Source organism: Chionomys nivalis, chromosome 19, assembly GCF_950005125.1.
Source record: "Chionomys nivalis chromosome 19, mChiNiv1.1, whole genome shotgun sequence".
Classification (NCBI taxonomy): Eukaryota; Metazoa; Chordata; class Mammalia; order Rodentia; family Cricetidae; genus Chionomys; species Chionomys nivalis.
Window position 1 is genome coordinate 29,713,908 of NC_080104.1, and position 24,013 is coordinate 29,737,920.

A 24,013-nucleotide genomic window follows, 5' to 3' on the forward strand; every position below is an offset into this window, starting at 1 on the left:
ACCTTTGGAAGAGCAGGCAATGCTCTTAACCTCTGAGCCATCTCTCCAGTCCTAGCACAGGCTTTTAAGACCACAAAGCCTATCCCCAGGGATGCACATCCTCCAACAAGTTCATGCCTCCTAATCCTTTTAATCCTTTCAAATAGGTTCACTGCCTGGTGACCAAAAATTCAAATATATGAGCCCGTGGGGGCTATCTTTTTCAACCCACCACAACCATCAACGCTAAACTAAACCTAAAGGGGCTAGTTGCATGGGTATAAATTGTGTATCAAGAAAATTCAATAAAACTATATGTGTATGAATACTTAATGGTATAGTAATTCATACAGGTCTGATCTAGTTCACTACTCAACCATCCCAGGACACACAATCTAACCCCCTTCTCTTATGTCAGAAGAGGACAGACTTCCAAAAGCTACATTAAGTTTGGTATATGAATCTTGGAGGCCTACACTGCCACCTGGGGCCATGGTGACAATCTGGTCCAGGCTTCTGCCAAAGACCATGTCTGGGCCCATGGTCCTGCTATGGCCAGGATCTGTGTTGATGTCCCTGGCCCACATTGCAGCCAGGGGCCACACAGATTCCCACCAGAGCTGAATCTGGGCCCAAGCTAGAAGCTATGTGAATTAAATATCTGTCATGAACAAATGCCTGTGCCCAGATGGGGTATAGCTCTATTTAGGTCTCCATTGCTGTGATAAACACCATGGACAAAAACAACGTGGGGAGGAAAGGGTTTGTTTCGGTGTGCAGCTCACAGTCCACCATGAAGGGAAGTCAGGTCAGGAACTCAGGCAAGAACTGAAGCAAGAGGCCACAGAGGAATGCTGCTTACTGACTTTCGCCTCCTGGCTTGCCAGTCTGATGGGGCAGGGGGGCAATTTTTTGTAATTAGGATTTCCTCTTCTCAGCTTGTATAAAGTTAATAAGAAACTAAACAGCCCAGGTACTCATGACAGAAACAACGCCATCGGGGTGTAGCTTGGTGAACCAGTGAGTTTAATTGGGGTTACACACAGAAGCATGGGCAACTGAAGGGCAGCTTCACCACGGAAGAAAAAATTCTCTTCCCTGGCAACTTCTAACAGTCTACATCTTTGGGGAAGGATGTAGCCTTATGAGCACCTCCCCTAGCAACCATCAACTATAAATCTTTGGGGAGGGGCAGGCTCTCAAGAACCCCTCTCTCCTCCATGATTGGCCCAGACTTGTGTACGTTTCCTATGGGTAACATCCAAGAGGGCAATGGCCATGCCATGCCTTGAGGACAGTGTTCTACAGCCTCTCACATAGAGCACTCCCACAAGGACATACCAGGACTTGCAAGAAGCAAAAAGCCCTCTTTCTAAGAGTGAGACCTACCAGCCTAGAGATGCTGGTGGTCTGGAAGGGATGCTCTTTGCATAACACTTCTGCTAGGGTGGACCCTCCATCATCAGATCCAGTGAGGGCTACTACACACTTGAGGGATCTCCTCTCCCCTGGGTAGGCAGTGTCACTATGCTATGCTGTGGGCATGGGTAGATGACTGGATCAGATGAAATGAAGTCAGTACAGTCAACAGAGTTAGAGATAGATGTAGCTCTTTGTCTAGCCTTGTGGAAGCTACACAATGTGATGTCCTGATGTCCATACACTGATACATCATGACATGGTAAGCACAGTCAAGATGATTAATACCTGGTATCCTGGTATGCGTGGTGGTAATCTTTCCTCTTTGCATGTTTCCAGAATGTAGAGGTGTTGGAGGAGAGAGCCACTTGTTGGTTCCCAGACACCCAGATGGCTTAGACCTGAAATAATCACACAGAAACTGTATTAATTAAATCACTGCTTGGCCCATTAGCTCTAGCTTCTTATTGGCTAACTTTTACATATTAATTTAACCCATTTCTATTAATCTGTGTATCACCACATGGCTGTAGCTTACTGGGTAAAGTTCCCAGCATCTATCTCCAGTTGCTCCATGGCTTCTCTCTGACTCTGCCTTCTTCCTCCCAGCATACAGCCTAGCTTTTCCCACCTAGTTCTGTTCTGCCCTTGCCATAGGCTCAAAGCAGTTCTTTATTCATTAACCAATAAAATCAACACATAGACAGAAGGACGTTCCACACCACAGAGGCAGGGAAGATGGCTCAGTGAATGAAGTGCTTACCGCACAAGCATGAGGCTTTGAGTTCGGATCCCCAGCATCTGTGCAAAGAGCTGGATGTGGCAATACACACTTGCCTCCGGTGCTGAGGAGGCAGAGGTAAGAGAAAGGGGCCTTTCTGTTTGCTGACTGGCCAGTTGAATTGAATTGGTGAGCTCCAGGTTCAGTGAGATGCTTTGTCTCAAAAAAATAAAGCAAGAAAAAAAAATAAGGCAAAGAATAACTAAGAAAGACATTTTACATCAATTTCTGACCTGTATACACACACAAACACACAGTCAGAGAGGTTTTGTTTTAAAAGACACTGCAGATTGCTAGTTAAGGCAATTGATGAAGTCACTAGGTCCCTTACAGATACAATCTCAACAGAAGATCTGCAGCGGTCACTGAGTTTGGGGAGGGGTTGAGGAAGGAGTTCAGTGTCTGGAAGCAGGAGCAGAAAGGTGTTGGGAAGGAAAGAGGAGAAGTGGAAAGGGCATAGGATAGGATGGGAGGGGGCAAAAGGGAAGGGAGGCTATTGGAGTAAAGTCCTTTGCCCAGAAACACATCAGCTGCCCACAGGGCAAGAACTATTGTACTGGACCAGCTGCTGACATCCTACTAGGAATCTATTGGCAGCCAGCTTGGAGCAGGCCTCTGGTAGGTTGATAGTACAGGCTATCCTACCCTGTTAGGAACTGGGGTCTGGTGTCTAAGAACAAGAGGGTACTCCCATTTAAGCTACCCTGGTCTGAGCTGGTTGTGCAGTCTGCCTGGGCAGGGACTCAAAAGTGCTCCTGCTGGGGCAGGGGCTGCTGCTGTCACCTCTCTTCTGAATATCTGTGGGCAGAGCCAGGCAGGGTTGTCCTTAGTTCTGGCCCCCTTCACTGAGCTGGGGTTGATGTCTCTGCCTCGTGACTCCAGTGTGGGGCTAGATCTCCATCTCTGGCACCAAGCATAGCCATTGGGGGTCAGGCTGGCTGTGCTTTAAGTCTTGGCTCTGCATTATTCTGCTCTCTGGACTCAGATCAAGCAATATTCCTTGGCACCAAGCATTAGGATACAGTTCTTGGGGAGAGTGGCCAAGTTGGGTTCCCAGGTTCAAGCCCAGAGACTATTTTTCATGGACTCACATTTATTCCATGGGCCAGCCCCGGGGTGAGGGAAGGGGGCATGTTCTGAGGCCTTGACCACAGAAGAGAAGCCCACTCCAGGCTGGTCTTTCTCTAAGGACTTAGTATTGGATGCAAACACTGACTGGGTCCTTCTGTTCTCTTGGGCACTACAAGGTTGACTTTTAAAGGCGGAGGGCCAAAGGAACTGAGGAACCCTGAATAATTTCTCCAGCTGTTCAGTCTTAGTTGAGCCCTCCCAGGCTTGACCAGGCCCCTCTGATGAGGTTTTTCCCCCAAGGACACACCTAGAAGTTCAGTAGATTCAGGACACAGTTGGATCCTCTTTCTGTACAGCTCAAGTCTTGACCTGTCATTCATGGGCTGAAGGGTATGACCTCTGAACCTCTTTTGCTCATCTATAAGATGAACCACTGATTGACTTATGCTCCCAGTGTTAGGAGCGGTGAAACCCCAGATCCTGAATTTTTTTGTAAACAACTTGTTTTCCACTGATCTGAGTGCCTACAGCTGCTCTGAGCACGAGACCGTCAGGAGCTCCTAATGGCAGGGGAATGGTTTCCGGTGCGTTTGGCTGGGGCATAGCTATCCCTATATAAGCTGCCCCTGGACACAATAAAGGGGGCAGTCTTGGGGCATTCCTGTTTCAAGGATGACCCGTGTCTCTGTCTGTGTGTCTTTGTGTGTTTCAATCTCCAGCCCTTTGCCCGGTTCACAAACTGTATGGTGGCACATAGAGCACAGACGGGCGTGGTGAGCGGCACGCAGTCTGTACCTAGCTTACTGTAGGCAGTGCTCATCTGGGCCCTTGGAAGATGGCTGGCAGGTGGTCCGCTGGGCTATATTCTGCAGCCATAGATGGACCTGAACACACACACACACACGGCCAAGGCAGCCTCGGCAGCAACAGCAACAGACACTTGGATCATTTTTTCAGTGCAAAACAAGAAATTCTTCATGATGTGTAAACATCTGCCCCATCATCTCCTACTTTGAAAACTGATAGTTTTTATTTATATTTATTTATTTATTTATTTATTTATTTATTTATTTGTGTGTGTGTGTGTAAAGATATTAATTCTTAGGAATTCAACTGCACACGGTGCAGGAATCCTCTAGATCTCTTCTCGGTTTCCTGCTTCCAGTGGCAGCTGATCTGTGATTGGTCTCCATTCAGCTTTTGGTTCTGTATAAGCGCAGCTGTCTTGTGTGTGAGCAGAAGTGATTCATGCACATGCAAGTGCACGTGCATACACACACACACACACACACACACACACACTGTCCTTTTGTAAAGACTCCTCACACAGGCACACCGTCTCCATGGCAAATGACCACACATGCCCTGAACGCAAGCACAATTTTCCCTGAACACCCTGTTGCTAAGAGCAGCCTTGGCCTGGCTCCCAGGCACAGGGGCCCGACTCGCATCTTGCTGGCTGTGTGAACTTCGGATTGGATGGTTCAAATCGGGTGAGTGGGGTCATCTCACGTTGGGGGTGTGGAAAGCACTGCAGCAGACATGGTGAAGAGGATCTTGCAGGGACTTCCATCCAGCTCCTGCCAAGACGCGACAGGGGCGGCTGCTGGCATGGAAGCGCTCAGCCCGTTCTCCCTGGAAATCCATAAACTATCTGAGAAGAGAGATGGGGTTAGGGAATCCCCATTCCACAAAGGCTGACTTGGCACGTTGTTGGCCTAATCTGAGCTTGATTGTGTGCCATCAAGGAGATGTTCACAGGTTCCCAGGCTTCCAGTAGCCTCCTCTGTCCTCCCTTTCAGATAGCAGGTCTTATGTCTTTAGCATAGACAAAATCCCTGCCTACAGTATCCTTCCCTTACAAGAGGACCACACTCATGCTTTCAACCCATCAGAAGGTCCCTGTTCTCCTCTAGGTCCAACTGTGAAGCATGGGCACATGCATTTGACCAGGTACAGACACAGGGCTGAGCAGCTGACGCTTCATGGCCAAGTCTACACCCACACAGGAGCAGAGTACTTAGCCTGGGATGCCCACTGCAGTTGTATAACTGATGCTCAAGAGACAACACTATAGGCCTGACTCCTTCTTCCATCTGATGTCTGCTGTCCTCTTTGGCCGTGGAGAGAAGGGACAAGACCCTGCTATGGGAACCATGCCATTTGGCTTGGCAATTCCAGGCATGCATGCCCCATTAGACAGACGTGGCAAAGACTTCCCCACCTGAACCGGGTACACCTTCTCAGGTTCCAGAACCCCTTTCCTCACCTCCCTCCCTCAGTCAGACCCCTATTCAGAATATGCCGTCTCCTTGTCTGGTCGGCCTAAAATCAAAGCCGTTTGTTGCCTAGCGAGCTTACAAAGTAGGCATCTCCGCCATGTTTTATGGCCCCTTTCATTCCTTCCTCTACCGTCTCTCTCCTGGGACAGCCTCCCCCCACTGCTCCATCTACTGCACACAAAAAGCCCATTCTGTCCTCTCTCTTTGAGACCAGCGTCACCCTGGAGACTGGCGCCTTCCAGCTTGGGCAGTCTTCTTTGCAGCAGCCCAGCCCCCCTGGCTCCCAGGCTGCCTGGAGTCCTGCCCAGTGACCCCAGCGCCCGCTCTGGCTTCCCTTCTGTGGCTGAAGTCTGACGTCCTCTGTTTTCTTGCTGTGTCCCTGCCAGCAAGAGCCCAGTGGCTCTACGGCCTCTGCTACCCTGGCGAATCCTTAGCAGCCCATATGTTGTCCCTGCCCGCCATCCGTACCAACAACATTCCTCTCTCCAGTCCTTCGGGGTTCCCAGAGTCAGGCCCCACGGGTCTCCAGCACCTGCTTCAAGTGCAGCCTAGCATCACAGCATGCTGGGTGCTTGTTGCAGATAAACACATGGCTCCTCCGAGAAGATCATGTCGCTGTGTATGGTAGCCAAAGAGGGAGCATGGAAGCGCAGGAGGCATGATGTACTAGACAGTGTGTGTCATGGCTTCCAACTGTCTCACATGTTGACATATTAAGCCTAACTTCAACATTAGAACCAAGGAAGCTCCCAGTGTTGGTTCTTTTTTTCATAGACATGACATAAAACCTATTGAAAAAAAAAACTTAGGGGAGAGTTCGTTTCGGCTCACAATCTGTGGATACAGTCCATCACGGTGCAGAAGTCATAGCAACAGGAGCCGGAAGTAGCTGGTCATATCACATCCGCAGCTGGGAGGCAGGGAATGATGAGAGCTGTACACACCCTGCTTTCTCTCTTTCATGCAATTCAGGACCACAGAGCGGTACAGCCCACGTTCAGATGAATTTTCCCGTAACAACAAACTTAATCTAGATAATCCCTCAGATATACTCAGAAGTGTGTTTCATCCGTGATGCTAGATCCCCTTAAGGTGATAATCAGTATTTCATTCCAGTCCTTAGGTGTGGGTCTTAACAGAATTAGTCTATGATTGCGTCTCTTGTCTGGGAGTTGCTGGGCTCAGCTGGGCAGTTCTGGGTGGAAAGGAGTCAGCAGAGCAGGGCTGTAGAGAGAGTCCCAGCACAGCTAGGGGTTCATCTGCTTTACTGCTGGATCCCTCCTTCTTTTGTTGGTACAATGAATGTTAAACATACAAGACCACGGCACAGAAAATGCTCATCTCAAGAAGGTGTCAAATTAGCTGTCGTCATTTCTTCCATCCATGTCCACTCTCAGGCCAGACCCTGGAGGGGGGTTCACTCAGCAGAACTGTTTACCCTGCTCCCCCGCCACTCTCATATCTTCTCCAGGTTGGGTCATAGCAGGCCAGGAGACAGGGACAATGGAGCTGCAGAAAAGTCAGCATCTTGCCTCCAACCACACAGTCAGTGCCAAGGGACCTCAGATGCCATGCCCCCTAGGCAGTATTCAGTGTGGTCAGCTCATTACCCACCGTTAAGGCAATCTAGCCAGGACTTAGAGTCCTTCAGGCCCTAGCTCTCCTATCTTAAATGAAGGCCCATTCTTGGGTACATTTTTATCCATGCTAAAGGGCAGCAATATTTTCCATTGAAAAACAGGGGGCTTAACTATGACACGAATATCCAGCAGTGGTTGAAGAAATGACTTAGCAGTTAAGAATGTATACGGCTCTCTCAGAGGACCTGAATTCAACTTCTAGTACCCATATCAGACGACTGAAAACAACCTGTATCTTCAGCTGCATAGAATCTGATACCTTTGGCCCCTGTGGATATCCACGTTCGTGTGTGCATATCCACAAGGAGACATGCGCACATATAATTGATTAAAACTACAACATAACACTATAAAATGCCAAATAATAGCCCTCGTCCCAGGAGTGTGGAGTGGAAGTGTGGAGGCAGAGTGTGCCATTGACAGGCCAGAGGGAATCATTCCAGGCTGCCTTGTAGCTAGAAGAGGGAAGAGGAGGGAGGAGGGTCTTGCACATGCAGGGTTCAGCAGGCCCCATCTCTCTATTTGAGCCTCCCCCCGCATAAACAGAAACTGCAGGGGGGGGTATGACACCCTAAGCCCACCCCACACCAGGAAAATCTTCCATCAGCTCTGGCTCACCCACAACCTGCCCCAGCTCTCTGATAGCTCCCCCTTCCATGATTTTAACTCTCCTGGAACATTCAGGGGACTGTGTAAAAAGCCAAATGGTCCTATAGTGACCATGCCACTACAAGGCGGTACACAAGCCAGGAACGAAGCTGGAGACTTAAAAACACATAGACAGAGACACACAGAGAGAGAGACATGAACACAAGTCATCCTTGATACAAGAATCCCAAACTTTATTGTGCACAGAGGCAGCTTACATAGGGATCCTTAGCCACGCCCAGTTCTTGGGACCTTTCAGCTGTAGACTCATCAAGCTCAGAGCAGCTGCAGGCAGAGGTGTTTTGCTCAGTTCATTCCAGCAGGCAAAGGGTCTAAAGCAAACAAAGAAAGTCAAGGGGCCAGGAATCTTCAGCTCCAAACAGGACCGTTGCAGGCAGAACCACTGTGGTGGCTGCAGAGGTACAAGGTTCTCTGGGATACACCCTTGCTCCAAGGTGGGGGTGGGGTGTTCAATAGCAAAGATGGAAATAAGGTCCCTATTGTTTCCAAAAAAAGTGTGCTGGCCCTTCCTTCCTTCCTTCCTCCCTCCCTCCCTCCCTCCCTCCCTCCCTCCCTCCCTCCCTCCCTCCCTCCCTTCCTTCCTTCCTTCCTTCCTTCCTTCCTTCCCTTTTCCATTCCCTTTTCTTTTCTCTCCCTTTGTGATACACAATATGCAGTTCTGGCCAGAACATGCAGGTGTTTTCTTTGCCCTGAATGAAAGTCACACAGAGGCAGACTTGAGATTCTCTCAGGCTGAGAGGTTAGAGGTGGGAGAGGGCTCCTTGTTAACACATTGAACCAGTCACGTTGCGGCTAAATGTCCCACTTATTAGGTCTGGTGACCCCGAACCTCATTCCTACTCCAGTAGCTCTGACTTAGAGGGCCAACATCAGAGCCTCCTCCTTGAGCCATGGAGCCCTAGCCATTGAGGAAATGGGACTTCCTCCCAACTATGGCCTAGCCCAGCTTTCTCTGGGATCAGTGATTATAACTATGTAAGACAAGGTATGTCCTTCTACTTAAGGTCTCTGAGCCTGCAACTCTGTCATGAAGTCAGGTCCCTGGGAAAAAGCCATTGGTTCTGCTCTCTGCAGAGTAACCTTTCCAGGAGGAACACATCAATGTTCTTAGTTTGAGAGCTGTGGTGATAGATCAGTTTGGTAAGATGCTTGTCGACTACCCTAGCTTGCTCTTAGTTGCTGTGATAAAACCCAGAATAAAAACAACTTGGGGAGAAGAAGGCTTCTTTCGCTACAATTTAGGGTGTATCATGAAGTCAGGCAACTCAAGACAAGAACCCGGAGGCAGGAGCTGAGGCAGAGGCCAGGGAGGAGCACTGCTTACTGGCTTGTTCACCTTGTTTTCTTACGTAACCCAGCACCGCCTGCATAGGGGTGGCACTGCCCAGAGTAATCTGGGCCCTCCCACATCAAACATTAATCAAGAAAGTGCCCACAAGTCTACCTGTTAGATACAGCTCTTCAGCTGAGGTTTCCTCTTCCCAGATGACTCTGTGTTGTTTCAAGTTGAAAACACCAACCGGCACAACGGACCCCTTGTCAATTTGACATATATACAAATGTATAACTATTAAACCATCACCTTTTCTTTCTTCTTTACCCCAAGATCTCATGTTAACATCACAATATAAAGCATAGCATAACTTTAATAGTCCCGTGGTCTTTAAAAAAATTCGAACACTTTAAAAGTTTAGTCTCCTGAAGCTAGCCAAAGTATTTTAACGCAGAGTTCCTGTGAAATCAAAATTAAATTAAACACCTTCTTTCTCCAGGATTAGGGCATAAAAACAACCAGAAGTGTAGCTCCAAACCTCGTAGCTCAGTGTCTGAGATCTTGGGCTCACTCATGATCTTCTAGGCCCCAAAGGGCTTACATGGTTCCACATCTCCAGCTCTGCCATCTGCAACACAAGCAGCTTGTCTAGTAGGCTCTGAGGCTTGAGTGATGTCCACCCTCCACTCGTACCCCAACTCAGCTGATAGACTCAGGGTCGCTCTGGACTGAGTTTATCCCTGATTCGGCTGGGCACATCCTGTACCCAGGCACCCCAAGGCCTGCAAGAAGAGTGAAGTCAGTACTAGACCGAGCAAAGAGGGCTCCTGCCTAAGAGCAGGTCTGTCTGTGTAGGAGAGGGTGGGTGGTTAGGGGCAAGGCTAGATGCTGAGCAGGAGCCAGCCATCAAATGGCAGGAAAGTGCTTCTCTCTCTCTCTCTCTCTCTCTCTCTCTCTCTCTCTCTCTCTCTCTCTCTCTCAAGACTACATGTAACAAAACAGATAACATGTGAAGAAAGCCCAAGATCTCCAAATACAGGAAAAGGCAGAGGCTATGCCATGCTGAGGGCATAGGGCTTTTGAGCATTGGTCCACAGCTTTCTAGTCCATTTCCTTTCTTGCCAATGACTTCCTCTTCCTTTGCCACTATCCACAAGTCTCTGTGTAGTGCCCAATGCCCAACTGCACTCTATGCACTACCAAACAGTTTGTGAGCCTCAAGCAAGGGGCTGGAGACTGAAACACACAAAGACACAGAGACATGGACTGGTAAAGACGACCTTTTTTTGAATAGCACCATGGAGGCTTAGATACCCAACACGGTCAGGTGGGTCAACAGGTGAAAACCTCATCCCCTGATCCTCAAGGCAAGGCAACACGCGCTTGTGAAGCAGAGCTGGTAAACAACTTTGACACAGCTTTCAGTAGCTCAAATCAGAAGGGAAGTAAAGATCTCTAGCAGGGAAGAGCAGCTGGAGGCCAGGACTCCAAATGGTCCCAACATCTCCGGTCTGATTCTTTGTTTCAGGACATGAGAACCTGGACATTTCAGTACATGATCCAAGCCTAGATCAAGGCACATGTTTGACTACTGTGTAAATGCAAGGACATTTCAGGGGAGGTCAGAGAATCGTCTGCAGCAGTGTGGACCATGAGGCAGAAGGACAGGACCATCTGCAAGCCTTGTGTCAGCCAGGCCGAGCCAGCATCCTCCTCTTCACCCCTAGCATTCCTTGTGCTGACCCTACTCATAGGCACTCAGGTCCCTAGTGTTTGATACAGACTCAGGACCTTAAGCTAACCCCTCATCTTCATGCAATGACTGCCCTCCCTGGGGCTCTTCTCATGTTCCTGTCTTAACATCATTCTCCTTGATCAGGGTCCAAATCAGCCCTTTTTTCTTCCCAAAGCGTAACATCCTACTTGCTACCACTTCCTGTTGGAGTTACCTCCAACCTGCACCTCACCTCCACCCCTCCCTGCCCCTATCTTCTGAGACCCACTAATGTGTCTCAAAAGTTTGCTTCTTGTGTGCTCAAGTCACCATGATAAGTCCTTCCTGTCCATCTCCGGGGTTCTCTGTCTCTGCTTTCCCCATATTCCACCCCCATCGTCCCGTCTTCAGCTTCCATCTGGGCTCCTTGAGGTGCATCTGGCAGGCTTTCTTTCTGCCTGCCCCCCCCACACACACAGTTTGCTGTGACTACTGGGACCTTTGCACTTGCCCTTCTCTGCCTCTGCCAGGACCCTCTACCTCTGGACCCCCCTGTGGCTTCTAAGGGTCTAGAACTCAGAAAGATCTTCTCTGACAATATCAATCACTTCTCCCCTTCCGCAACTGCTGCGCTTTTTACTTTAAAGCTCTTAATCTAGTTTCTCCCTGTCTGATGATTCATTCGCAAGAGTCCTTGAGGACAGATCTATTAGTCGCTTTCCCCATTGCTGTAATAAAATATCTGACAAAGGCAATTGAAAGAGAAACAAGTTTACTAGGGGATGCAGTTCATCATGGTGGGGAAGGCACGGCCGAAGGAACACAAGGCTCCCGGTCGCATCACATCCACTGTCAGAGAGCAGAAAGAGATGAGCGTTCATACTCAACTTACTTTGGCCTTATTAGTTAGTCCAAAACCCGAGCTCATGAGTGGGTGCTGCCTGCTTTCAAGATGAGGTCTTCCCATTTCAATCAGCCTAGTTTAGAAATGTCCTCATAGAGGCTGGAAAGATGACTTAGGGGTTAAGAGCACTAGCTGCTCTTCCAGAGGACCCAGGTTCAACTCCCAGTTCCCACATGATAGCTCACTGTAACTGCAGTTCCAGGGAACCTGGCACCCCCCACACTAATATACATACAGGCAAAACACCAATGCACCTAAAAATAAATCTTTAAAAAAAGAAAGAAATGACTTCACCAACATGCCCCGAAGCTTGTCCTCTAGGGGATTATCAATCCCATCAAGTTGACAACCATTATTAAGCATCACATCAAACAAACCAGATCTTCCCCCCTACCCCAAGTTTATAGGCTTGTAATGGGTGTACAGTAAGTGTCTCTTTAACGGATGCATGCTGTCCAGCTGGCCCGAACTTATCACAAATGGTGCAGGTCCGTGACTTGAAGAAGCAAGGATGGCTAAATTCTGGCATGCTGATGGTTTCCAGTATCCACTGTGCTGACTTCTGGGGTGTCCTTCCTAGCCTGGGTTCTTCTGTCCACCACTCTGTGCCTCCAAATTCTTCCCAGCACCAGCGTTATCTTCAGCATCTCCATGCTTAGCAGGGGTTAGCGGGTGCCCAGAGGTGACAGGCTTTCCAGTCGTTACCTTTGGAGAAGTCCCCATGGGTTATTCCTCCTGACCCTGTTGCTCTCCAGGTCCAGTCAGCCTGGTGTCCACAGCAGGGCTCCAGGGACACCCCCAGCCTGCAGTCTGCCTCCTTTCAAGACTCCATGCAGCTTCCTGAAGGTCGGCCACTCCAAGGCTTAACCCTGCTGCGCTCAGCTAGCCGGCACTTTCACTTCTCCTGACCCTGCTAACCATCTCATTACACAATGTTCTCGGAGCTCTCACCCCGCCATGTGGTATCCCGTTTTCAAAATTCAGTTCCCACATGCCCACGATGTATCTCCTGCTTGGAACAGGAGCTCAGGCAGGCTGGCCTCTGACCAGGGAAGTGGAAAGCCACCCCTTACTTTCTAGGCTACCTGGAGAGCCTCTGAGAGATGACGCCAATCCCATACTTTATATCCTAAGAAATCATCAAGGGTCAGGGATCCCAGGTTTGCTGGCCGAGGCTGTGGGAGACCAGAGTCCAGCAGCACAATGTTAGCCTCAGCCCCAGCCTCAGCCTCCTCGGCAGCTCCTCAGCCAAAATTCTGTGGCAACTAACGCACCTGCCTTTCCAATTCCCTGCCTGCTCTGAGTCAGTATCCCTCTTGTGGATTTGTGATCAAGCCCATATTCTTCCAAACACATCTTTCTTGCCATGTCAATCAAGGGAAGTTTCTGGGAATTGTATCCCAGGCCCTCGCTGATGGCATAAGCTCATCTACTTGTGTGCCCAGGAAATCTGCACACAGGAACAGGGCACAAACCTGCCTGTTTGTTTCCATCTTTTCTGTTTCTTGGCATTTGCTGGGATGGTTCTTGTCCAGGCAACCCCCACTTCCCTATGGACACTGTGTTTAGTTATTGCACACAACAGACATGATGTTGGGGTCATATTTAAAGGTGGGGGACTCAGATACCCCAAAACCCTATTGCACAAACCTTTCATCGAAAACAAGACTGCCTTTTATTTTTTTTAGAGACAAAAATGAAAGAAGGGATATCCCTGCAATCAAGTCCCTCCTGAAATCTTGTTCCCCACAAGAAGTCAGTTAAGCATAAGGCTGTATCTGATGGAGTTTCTCTTAAGCGTTAGACGCCAACTCCTTCAAGACTACCGAGAAGTGAGCTCATAGCAAGGGTCCTTGAGACACATAAAGGACTATGGTGACTGGAACCGTTAGGATGTGTATTCTCCTGTATAGGGTCTGCCTGCCCCTCAGCCATGGCAGCTGCCCCTGATTCTACTCCCAGGACCAGGCTTCCCTGTGTGGTTTCAGGGGTGTGAGGGCGGAGCGTGTCACTCACAACTTGTTAATACGCTGGCATGTGTCACTAGCAGCTTATTAATATGCAAATTATCAGGCTTCACCCCAGACCAACTGTTTAGGAATTTTGGAAGGCATTGGAGGCTGAGTCCTGATGTCCTGCAGGCCGTTATGTGGTTCAAACCTGTTGGGAGATATTGGGGGCTGTGGACCCCCAGACCCTGAATTCCCTGTGAACTGCTTGTTTTTCCTGTGTTTGCAGCTGCTCTGAGCAAAATGACTTATTTTCCTCTGCTCTGAGCAGGCTGCAGCTGCTCTGCGCACGAGACCCTGATGGCAGGGGAGTGGGTTCTGATGGGTCTGCAGCTGAAAGAGCCCGAGAGCTGGGGCGTGGCAGGAGCTCTACATAAGCTGCCCCTGAGCACACTAAAGTGGGCATTCTTGTATCGAGGACGAGCCGTGTCTCCGTCTGTTTCTGTGTCTCTGCATGTTTCAATCTCCAGCCTGTTGCCCGGAGACTCGAAAACTGCAACCGTAGCGCTAACCGTCCTGTAGTGCAGGTGCCGCATGACAGGCGTAGAACTTCACGCTGGCCCAGTCCAGTAGTCAGACAGCAGCAGAACAAGTGGCCAAGTGTGTATGCTTGCAGTGGATCCCACCGTCTTCTGGGAAAGCTTAGCGCTCAGTCTTCCAAGGAGCCAGAACTCACGGGTCAGCACCTGGGAGGTTTAGTGGGCGCTGCACCGTCACCTCCTCTGGACTGAAGCATTCAGGCCTACAGAGAACCTGGAGGCTGATGACTCTCAGGAAACCCCAGAGAACCTGGAAGCTGATGACTCTCAGGAAACTCATCCAAGGCTCCTCCTCAGAGGTTGGACTCAATTGCAAGCCACTGCTGGAGGAGAGGGGACTCCATGCAACACCGCGTTCATGAGTACTCGCCCATGCAGGGGTAAGTTTTTCAGTGATGTGGCTACCTGAATCTCCCAATCCTCTGAAAGTAGCCCATTGCCCACAGTCTTATAAGTACCCCTATGAGCAAAGCGGCCCACCAAGATGGACTTGCAGGAATCCTTTCTTTGGTTCCTGGTTGCCTCTATCTGGGGTGAATAGAAACAGACTCCCCACAGAAAGTTGCAACAATGAGTCACGTCTCTGGGCAGTGTTCATTTCCCAGGTGACAAACACAGGTTCAAGGCCGGTGTCCAAGACTGAATACATAGAGCCCAGCTAGCCAAGAGTCCAATACTGGCTTTTTTCTCCCACTGTTTGGGGCTCGGGGGTATGTTTCCAGCAATCTGGGCAGCACAGAGGGTGATGGATGCGGCAGGCCCTTATAATCTCCAGGTACCTCCTGAGGCCATTGTCCAGCTGAGTTCTAGGCATTTACTGCTCAGCCTGGTCTGGGCTGCCCTGCGAGCTGAGAAGCGGAGAAGCAGAGGTTGTGTGAACATGGGAAAAACACACAACATTCTACCCAGCACCATGGTGACATGCTAATGATCAATGGGGCTAGGACTTAAGGCAGGCTTGGCAGGGTGCCCAAAGCCGGTGTGGACAGACGCTCGCCTTCCGTGGAATACTTCCAGCATAAGGTCTACCTGCTGGTCCAGGTCTGGTCCAGGTCCTCTCCCAGGACCAGGTTTTCATGTGTGGTCTCAGAAGGTGTCATTAGCAGCTTATTAACAATATGTGATCCCATCCAGTGCAGTGGGATGTACACAAGCTCTTGGCTTTGTATTTTCCTGCAGAAAACTAGAATATCTTATTCTGTTTTACAACTGTGTGTGTGTGAAGGTTTTAGTGTGCTCCAGCTGCATTTATATAAAGATAAATATAATCAAGGTTGCCTCATTGTTAGTGCATTTAACCTTTTTTTTACTGCCAAGGAATTAGAACTAGAGGCTAGGGAGACTGGTCCTTAACAGCACTTGTATAAGCATGAGGTTTTGAATTTGAATCTCAGTTCTCACATAAAAAGCTGGGTGTGACCACATCTGGCCATAACTCCTTTCCTGGGTCAGGGAAGCTGGCAGAGATAGGACCAGTTACCAGGACTTGATAGCCAGCCAGTCTAGTAGAAAAACCAGCTTCAGAGTCGGTGAGAGACCCTGTCTGAAGGGGGAAAGGCAGAGAGCAATAGCAAAGACCCTGCTCATCCTCTTGTGTGTGTGTGCTTGTGCATGAACACATGAAAGAAGCTAAAGCTTTTATGGCTCATTAGAAGTGTGACCCTAGAGACTCTGCAGCCTTGGAAGTCTCGCCATGCCATCCTCGCCGTTATCCAGGACACCCGTCACCTGCCCTCCACACCTTTTTTTTTTTTTTTTTTTTTTTTTTTTTTTTTTTTTTTTTTTGGTTATTCGAGACAGGGTTTCTCTGTGGTTTGGAGCCTGTCCTGGAACTAGCTCTGTAGACCAGGCTGGTCTCGAACTCACAGAGATTCACCTGCCTCTGCCTCCCGAGTGCTGGGATTAAAGGCGTGCGCCACCACCGCCCGGCCCTCCACACCTCTATCTGTCAAAGCGAACCTGAAAAGGTAGGGAAGGGGGAGCAAAAAGTGGGTTCTGAGTCAAGACTTAAATCACAGATTTGAGTTCACAGTTGCCCCTACAATCTGTGTGAGCAGAGACTAAAGCGCTGCCTAAAATACTGTGCTAACAATCAAAGTTCAGAAAGGGAGGCGGCCGTTTACAATAGGACCTGGGCCAGGTACTAGTCACAGCACTGCGCACCAGACAGGCCTAGGGGACCAAAGGGCGGGGATGCAAGCCGGTGTGTGGCAGAGGCACCTCACTTGTCCGTTTCTTACTTAGATGAAGTTCATAGTCCTGGTGGACTCAGGAACCTCCGCCACTTCCAAGGACTGCTCCGGGTGTGTGTGTGTTAAGTGTGCGTATTTGTCCCGGGTGTGTGTATTTTGAGTGTGCGTATTTGTCCCGGGTGTGTGTGTTTTGAGTGTGCGTGTTTGTCCCGGGTGTGTGTGTGTTTTGAGTGTGCGTGTTTGTCCCGCTCCGGGGTGTGTGTGTGCGCGCGCGTGTGTGAGTGTGCATGTCCCGTTCCTGCCGAGACCCGGGAGCGGGCAGGACTAGTGTTTGGACAAGTCCCTGCGGACCTGCACGTGCCCAGAGTGGCCGGGTAGCAGAGGCGCCGCCTCGGCGATCCAGGGAGGACCATGGGGCGGGGCGGGGCGCGGGGTGGGGTCTAGAGCTTGGCTCTGCGGTGCAGACAGAGCAGCGGGTGGCCGTTGCGCCCGGGCGGCACTATGCTCGGTGTGGTGCACTTCCTTCGCAGCTTCTTCAAGGTGAGAGAAATCGTCCCAGGGACCTAAAGCCGGACTTGCTCTCAGCGTCTAAGCAGAGGTCCTGGCGGGGAACGGGGAACAGCCGCGCTCTAGGCTGTCTATGGGTGGCTACGAGGTACCCAAGAACGACCTGTGCTGCGGTCACAACTTCTAGAAGTTCTGGATCCGGAGGCTGGGTCCGGAGGCTGGATCCGGAGGACTGCACAAGTGTGGCCCTGGTGTCAGTGGGCACCGCGAAGGGGTGGAGGTGGGAACGCACAGGGGAGGAGGGGCTGCGGGAAGACCGTCTTGACCGGGTTGGAGAGACTGGCAAGAGTCCGGGCGCTTCTGGGTTTCTCGAAGCCTTGGTTGGTGTTGGCCCGGAGCTACCCAGGAAGTGGTTGCTAATTTTATTACTTGGGCTGAATGTATCAGAGGGAGATATGTATCAGAATCTGGGCTGGGGCAACATCGTGAACAAGTGCCAAAGACACTATAGGAGAATGGGAACTTAGATGAGCCGAGTCCTGGGCTGGAGATTTCACTGTACTGGGATGTTACCACTTTTCTTGCCTACACAGAGATCGCGGGGTGGGCAGCTGGCTGCAGAGCACTGGAGAGGGGTAGTTGGCTGCAGAGCGCTGGAGAGGGGTAGCTGGTTGCAGGTTGCTAAGCCCCACCCCTCCAGGTGAGCGGTGTGGGAGGTGGGAATGTGTCCCGACTTCAGGACCAAGGCTTTAAGAATCCGGAAGCGTCAGCTGGAGGCCCGTAGGAGGAAGCCCAGGGTCAGGCCAGCAGGTGATGTTGGGAGGAGCTGTCACAGCTCTGCGGCTGCCCTGTGGAATGACCAAGAGTGAGGCATACCTGTAACCACCAAGGTGGTTACAACACTATTAAGGGGGGGGGGGTGCTTTCTAGGGTTGCACATTGAGGCCAGGAAGGGAGACCATGCTTGGCTGCTGTCCGGGCTTTGGCTTTTGCTATCCAGGCTCTTGGAATAATGATCCTGTCACAGAATCCCAAGCTATTTGGTCCTGGACTAATTAACCACTTAGGGTTTTGGTTTACTGTTTGGAATAGTGTGGGTAATTCATTTTGCTCCTTTCAGGTGAGGATCTTATGCAACCTTTTGGGTGTTGTTTTTGTGAGCCCCAGGGACTTTGGTTCTTCCCCACCTACGACCAATGTAGGCAATAGTAAGCGACAGTTGGTTTAGGTGACAGGTCACCTAGGCAGAGACTCCAGGTCGTGCTTGTCCCAGCTCATGGAACAGGCAGAGTGTAGCTTACCGGAGGCTGCTGGCAACTCTGGGACGGCTTGTCTGCCTGTTTGCTAGCCAGGCCTGGGAACTGGGGACAGAAGGTTCCCACCTTCCCCTCTTACCCCACTTCATAGATACTGAGAGCAGGGTCACCATGCCTTGGAGACGCTCCCCTGGGAGAAACTGGAGGCCACCACATCCACTTCTGGCTGTGCAGGTCCAGTCTACAGAGCCACATGTGAATGCAAATATCACAGTTTTACTTCCATGACACTGGCGTGTGGGAAGTGATGGGGGCACCACTGGCTCCAGTGGGCTTCTGTAAGAATTGTCTGGACAGGAACTTGATTGTCAACCTCAGTGTCTTCAGTTGGATTGTTAACAGAGCCACAGCTAATCTGAGTCCCAGGAGAAACAGTGCCTGAGATAATACGATGTCATGGGCCATCCATCAAGAGGCTATCGGGGACAGAAAGGACATGTCTCAGTTAGCTGAGGGATGGCACAGAGTTAGTGGGCAAGGCGGCGAAGGTTTCTGTGACCCCTGTCCCGGGAGGGTGATCTGTTTCTATTGATTCCTGAATACATGTATGGACACTGACATGTTGTGCACCTATGTGCATACACGGGAACACACACTGGCATGCTTGTGTTCATATGTGCACACAGACAAACACATATCAACATACTTGTGTATATATGTTCGGACATAGGGCACAAACACTGGCATGTTCATGTACACATGCCTGTGCCTGCATACCAGCAAGCTTATGCACACACGTACATACATACAGGCATGCTCCTGTGTACACCTAAACACACAGTACACACACACACCAATGTGCTCAGTTACACAATACACATATACACTAGCATTCTTGTAGATACACATGCGTGCACACTGGCATACTTAGTCACACACACATGTACCTATATGTAGGCCATAAATAGACATCTGTTGACTGTTGCTCATGCACACACATGCACACCAGCATGCTCCAAGGGACATGTACACACATGGTATATGTATACTGGCATGCTTGTTCACATCCATGCACCTTGGCATGTTCCTATGCACACAGATACAACAGGACACACACATATGAATGTGGTCTCCCAGGCATGTCTGTGTACATGCATATACACAGGTACATGCAAGAGGACTCCATCAAAGAAATAGCTTTGTATCAGTGCTAGAGATTATAACATATGTGTTCCAGTATGGAGGCCACATGGTGATGAGGGAATCCCCATAGGTCAGCCTAGGTCAGCCCACTGCCTCCTTTTATTATTAGCATTTTAATTACTACACACACACACACACATATGATGGTCTTGTACATGCCATGGTGCATGTGTGGAGGTTAGAGGACAACTTTACGGAATCGGGTCTCCTTGTCTACCTTTACATAGGATTCAGGGATTAAACCCAGGTCATCAGCCATCTCGCCAGCCAGTCACCTACAGCATTCTTCATGGCTGCTGCACAAACCCAACAGGCAGAATAGACAGTTCCTGGTTGGTGGTGTGCCTTTAGTCACCACGGATGAAGGATCAGCAGTGAGTCACTGTTTTGGACTGGTAGCCTTTCTCGCTACTTAAGTGATGGGTCAGGGAACAGGGTGGAGTTTCTTTCAGCCACTGATTATGCCTTTGACAGCCGAGCACTCAGAACGAGGAAGTCACCATGTGGGGCAGGCTCAGGACTTCGATAGTCTCTATGAGGTGGACTTGGGATGTGGTTCTATTTTGCGATCTGCCATGCCTCTGCATCTGTTGAGCCCTTACTCCTGATGGTGGAATTTGGTGACACCAGAGCCATCAGGAGTTAGCTCAGAACCAATGTTTAATACTTCCTAAAAAGGTCTATGCAGTGCTCTATATAGACATCTGGAGGATTTACACTGTGCCTATGGGACTGATTCAGGTACGTACAAGTCAGCTTCCTGCCATGGTAACAAGACACTTGAGAGAGTCAGTTCTAAAGACAGGGTGCAGGGGTTTCCATGAATGATGGGTTGATCCCATGCTTTAGGGCTATGAGGAGAACACATGGGGGCAGAGTGTGCATCAAAGGAGGAGGTGGCTCTGACCTAAAATCTTTCTCTAAACCACATCTCTTAACCGATCTGTCACCTCTCTCTAGCACCAATCTAAAGACAATCCTTCTGAAAATGGACTTCAATGAACAGTCTCGTTCCAAACTACAGCGCAGTCTCCGCCCTACCCCACCCCCTCACACACCGTGAGCAAGCTATGGGTCTTCAGAGTCAGGTCAGGGACTTGCATGAGGGCAGTGGAGTCTACTCAACAAATAGACTTTTTAAATTTTTTTTAAAAATTTATTTTGAGACAGAGTTTCTGTGTATAGCTCAGGCTGTCTGGAACCCATTTTGTAGACCAGACTGACCTTGAACTCGGAGATCTGCTTTGACTCTGCCTCCCTAGTCCTGGGACTAATGGTGTGTGGGTGTGCGTCATCACTATTGAGTTCTCAACAAATATTTGCTGATCACCTACTATGTGTCACACATTCTAGTCGCTGAGACTGTATACAAGACCTAGTTTAGATTTTGCTTTACATTTTTCTTGTGTGTATGTGCACAAGTGCACACTTGTGCATGCGTGTGTGTAGGCCAGAAATAGACGTTTAGTGACTTCTTTAGTTCCTTTCCATTTTAGTTTTGGAGACCTGGATTTTCCTTGAACCTGGAGCTCACTGATGGTCCTCTGGTCTCCACTGTCCCCTTAGCAGTGCTGGGGTTACAAACATACTGCACTGTGCTTGAAATTTTTTTTTTTTTTTTTTGGTTTTTTCGAGACAGGGTTTATCTGTAGCTTTGGTGCTGTGCTTGAATTTTTATGTAGGTACTGTTGTTCTTAAAATGTTGGCAGGTCCCTGGCGGGCTCACGGAGCAGCAGCGAGCTCCGGTGGATCCCCAGAGTGTTCCCATCAGCAGAGGGCCGTGCAGCGGAATTCCCAACGCGTGGCAGAATTGTATAAATAGACCCATCAACACAGAAAATAGCCATAAGCATTTATTAAATGAGAGAGGGAGAGAGAGGAAAAGAGAGAGGGAAGAGACAAGAACCCGTGTGCACCCCAAGAGAGCAGGAAGAGAAAAGAGAGAAGATGGCGGCGGAGGGTCAGAGGTAGTGGGAGTGGGCGTGGCTTGTCTCCCAAAGAGACAGGAAACCACAACTGTGAGTCCAAATTTAGGTCCTCATGTTCCCAGATCCAGATGCAGTTTTTGGTTTTTCTGTTTTTAAGTTACCTTTATTGGTGTACGTATGTGTGCGTGTGCATGTATGTGTGTGTGTGTGTGTGTGTGTACACATGGAGGTAAGAGGACAGCTTGCAGGAGTCAGCTGAGAACATCAGAGCCCACGTGACAGGTGCTGTCTCTTCTTAGACCTTTTTGGGCATGGGGGAGGTTCCACAGCACAAGCCTGAAGCCATCTCTCTGACTCCCAGGCAGGAGACAGGGAAGGGGTGGGGTGCAGGTCATGAGGCCACTCATACCCACTTCAATGTAAACTCACTTCCCCAGGTGGGAAACTAGAAGTCAGTGAGCTGAGGACTCAGGGGGAGCCTGTGGGCATCTGTGAGAGGCAAAGAGCCGCAGCAACTGGATCCTCAGACTCCAGACTCACCACGGGAGAGTTCAAACAACATCTCTTCACCCCAGATAGGACCCTGATGAGCTGACAGACCCAAGAAACGATCCCACCCTCATCCAGCCCAGTGAACCAGGGGTCTTACTGGAGTTGTCTGTAGGATGTTGCTTACAGACGTGTGAATGACTCATAGCCATCCCTGAAAAGCCCACCCTGGTGTGGGTGACAACTCACGTAAACTGTGTCCCTGTAGCTCCCTGCACAGCTAGGGAGAGCTTGACCAGCTGGGCAGTGTCGCCACCCCGGCAGTTGTTCCCATGGCACCTGCTGGATACTGTCCCTTTCTGAGCTTCCCAGTTTCTTTTCATCCTTGAGTCTGAGGAACCTCTCTCTTGTTTTACAACGCAGTCAACTTGACCCGGTACCTCTTTGAGGCAAGGATACAAGACTCTCGCCGTGTGAAGCCACCGAGCCCAGCTGCGTGTATGTGGGATGGCGATAGATTATGGAACATGATAGGCAGCCCTCACAGGGGACACATCCACACCTCATCACACCACAAGGATGCACCCTGTCTTTAAAACTTATAACTGGGGCCTCTCTGTAGATGGGCGGAGACGAGGAGAGAGACAATCCCACAGAAGAAGCGGAACGGGTGTCAGTGTCAAAGTGTCAGCTCCCTTCCCGCGGTGCAGGCTTTCAGTGAGAGCCCTGGATGTCCCTGGTCTGTGTGCTGTATGGGAGGGGGTGGCTTCTGTCCCAATGCAGGTAGATGCACTACAGGCCCTGCCTGCAGTCTGCCAGAACATACAACTTCCCTGTAGCACTCAGCTGGAGGATACCCCTGCTGGGCACCACAGGGTGGTGGGTGGGGAAGATGGATATGAACTACCTGGGGTTTGGGAGATGAAGGCCACTGACCTGTGTTTTTGAGTTGTGCCTAGAGAAGGGAGGATGCTCTTGGTCGCAAATGGGATGACTTCTTCCTGTTCTGGTGGCCTGGGGACTGGGAGGGTTGTGACGTGACCCAAGAAGCAGTGCCTGCCTGTCTCCATAGCTGGTAATTGGCATTGTGTGCCTGCGAGCTGTTAGGCTGGGGATCCCTGCCAGCTCTGATCTGGTCAGTAAATTGCATAGCATTGTTCCCAAGCAGTTGGATCTTTCCAGGCTGAGGGGGATGAGCACCCAGGAAGTACTGCGGGTGTGATTGTGTTCTCAGCTGGCACTTCCCGCAGAGCAGGGGCTAGGGCGTCTCCGGCTGGTTTTTCCAGACAGATCCACGCTGGGAGGATAATGTGGGGATGCTGTCAGTCCTGGAGTAGGCTGTGACTGGCTCTGAGCTGAAAGAGTGAAGTGGGGTCCTCCTGACTGGATAGAAAGCAGAAGAGCAGAGCTTGGCAACTTGTGGGTGTCACACAATTGAGCTGGGTAATGTCACTTGGGGACTGTGACCTGTTGACTGGTACCATCATCTACTCTTCTAGAAGCCTGAGCAGATGACTGTCTCAGACCTTCCAAGTCAGCACCAGCAGGGAATGCAGGGCTTGTGGCTCAGGTGGAGAACTTACCTAGCTTGCCCTAGGCCCTGGGTTCTGTCCCCACCATTGGGAACAACAGCCAAGAGATTTGCTTGGGGTCTCTGTGTGGTTCTGTAAGAGTCTTCTGGATCTTTTGAGACTCAGGAGTTCATGTGTCTGTTTAGAAGGCAAGGCTGAGAGCCCCTGTCCCAATCCCAACACCATGACTGAGTAGCTTAGACAAGACTCTCAACTGTTTTAAGCGTCTATGTCTTATATGCAGGGCTGTCTAGCCTTGGACACTGGGATATGACATTGCTATCCTCACGTGTACTGGGTCACATGTAGCCTGAAGGCTGCATCTTGGACATGCCTGGATAGGCCACCATACCTGTGCCACTCCAGGTGTGTCTGACAGGCACAGGGCATGTGCCAAGTACTTCGTCCATGTTGATCTAATCTCTCATGACATTTTTATACTGAGAGAAATCCTTCCACTTTTACAATGTGTATCCTTTTGAGAGTTTCTCAAGGATATCCTCTGCAGAGAGAAGGACAGGGCTTGACCCCTAGAGGGGCTGGGCAGGAATTAGGCTGTGGAAGTGATATCTGGAAGCCGGGCTGAG

At 50.0% G+C, this 24,013-nt stretch overlaps 1 protein-coding gene across 3 annotated transcripts in view; it reads left to right on the forward strand.

Annotated features, from left to right (window-relative positions):
• Window positions 1–16,940: 16,940 nt before the first annotated feature.
• The window catches only part of Arhgef4 (Rho guanine nucleotide exchange factor 4), a 146,862-nt gene continuing 139,789 nt past the window's right edge, over window positions 16,941–24,013 (forward strand). For all 3 annotated transcript variants that reach the window (XM_057751204.1, XM_057751206.1, XM_057751205.1), the window contains exon 1: window positions 16,941–17,012. In XM_057751204.1, coding sequence (XP_057607187.1) covers window positions 16,974–17,012 — 39 coding nt within the window. In that variant the 5' untranslated portion in view covers window positions 16,941–16,973. The remainder of the gene's footprint in view (window positions 17,013–24,013) is intronic.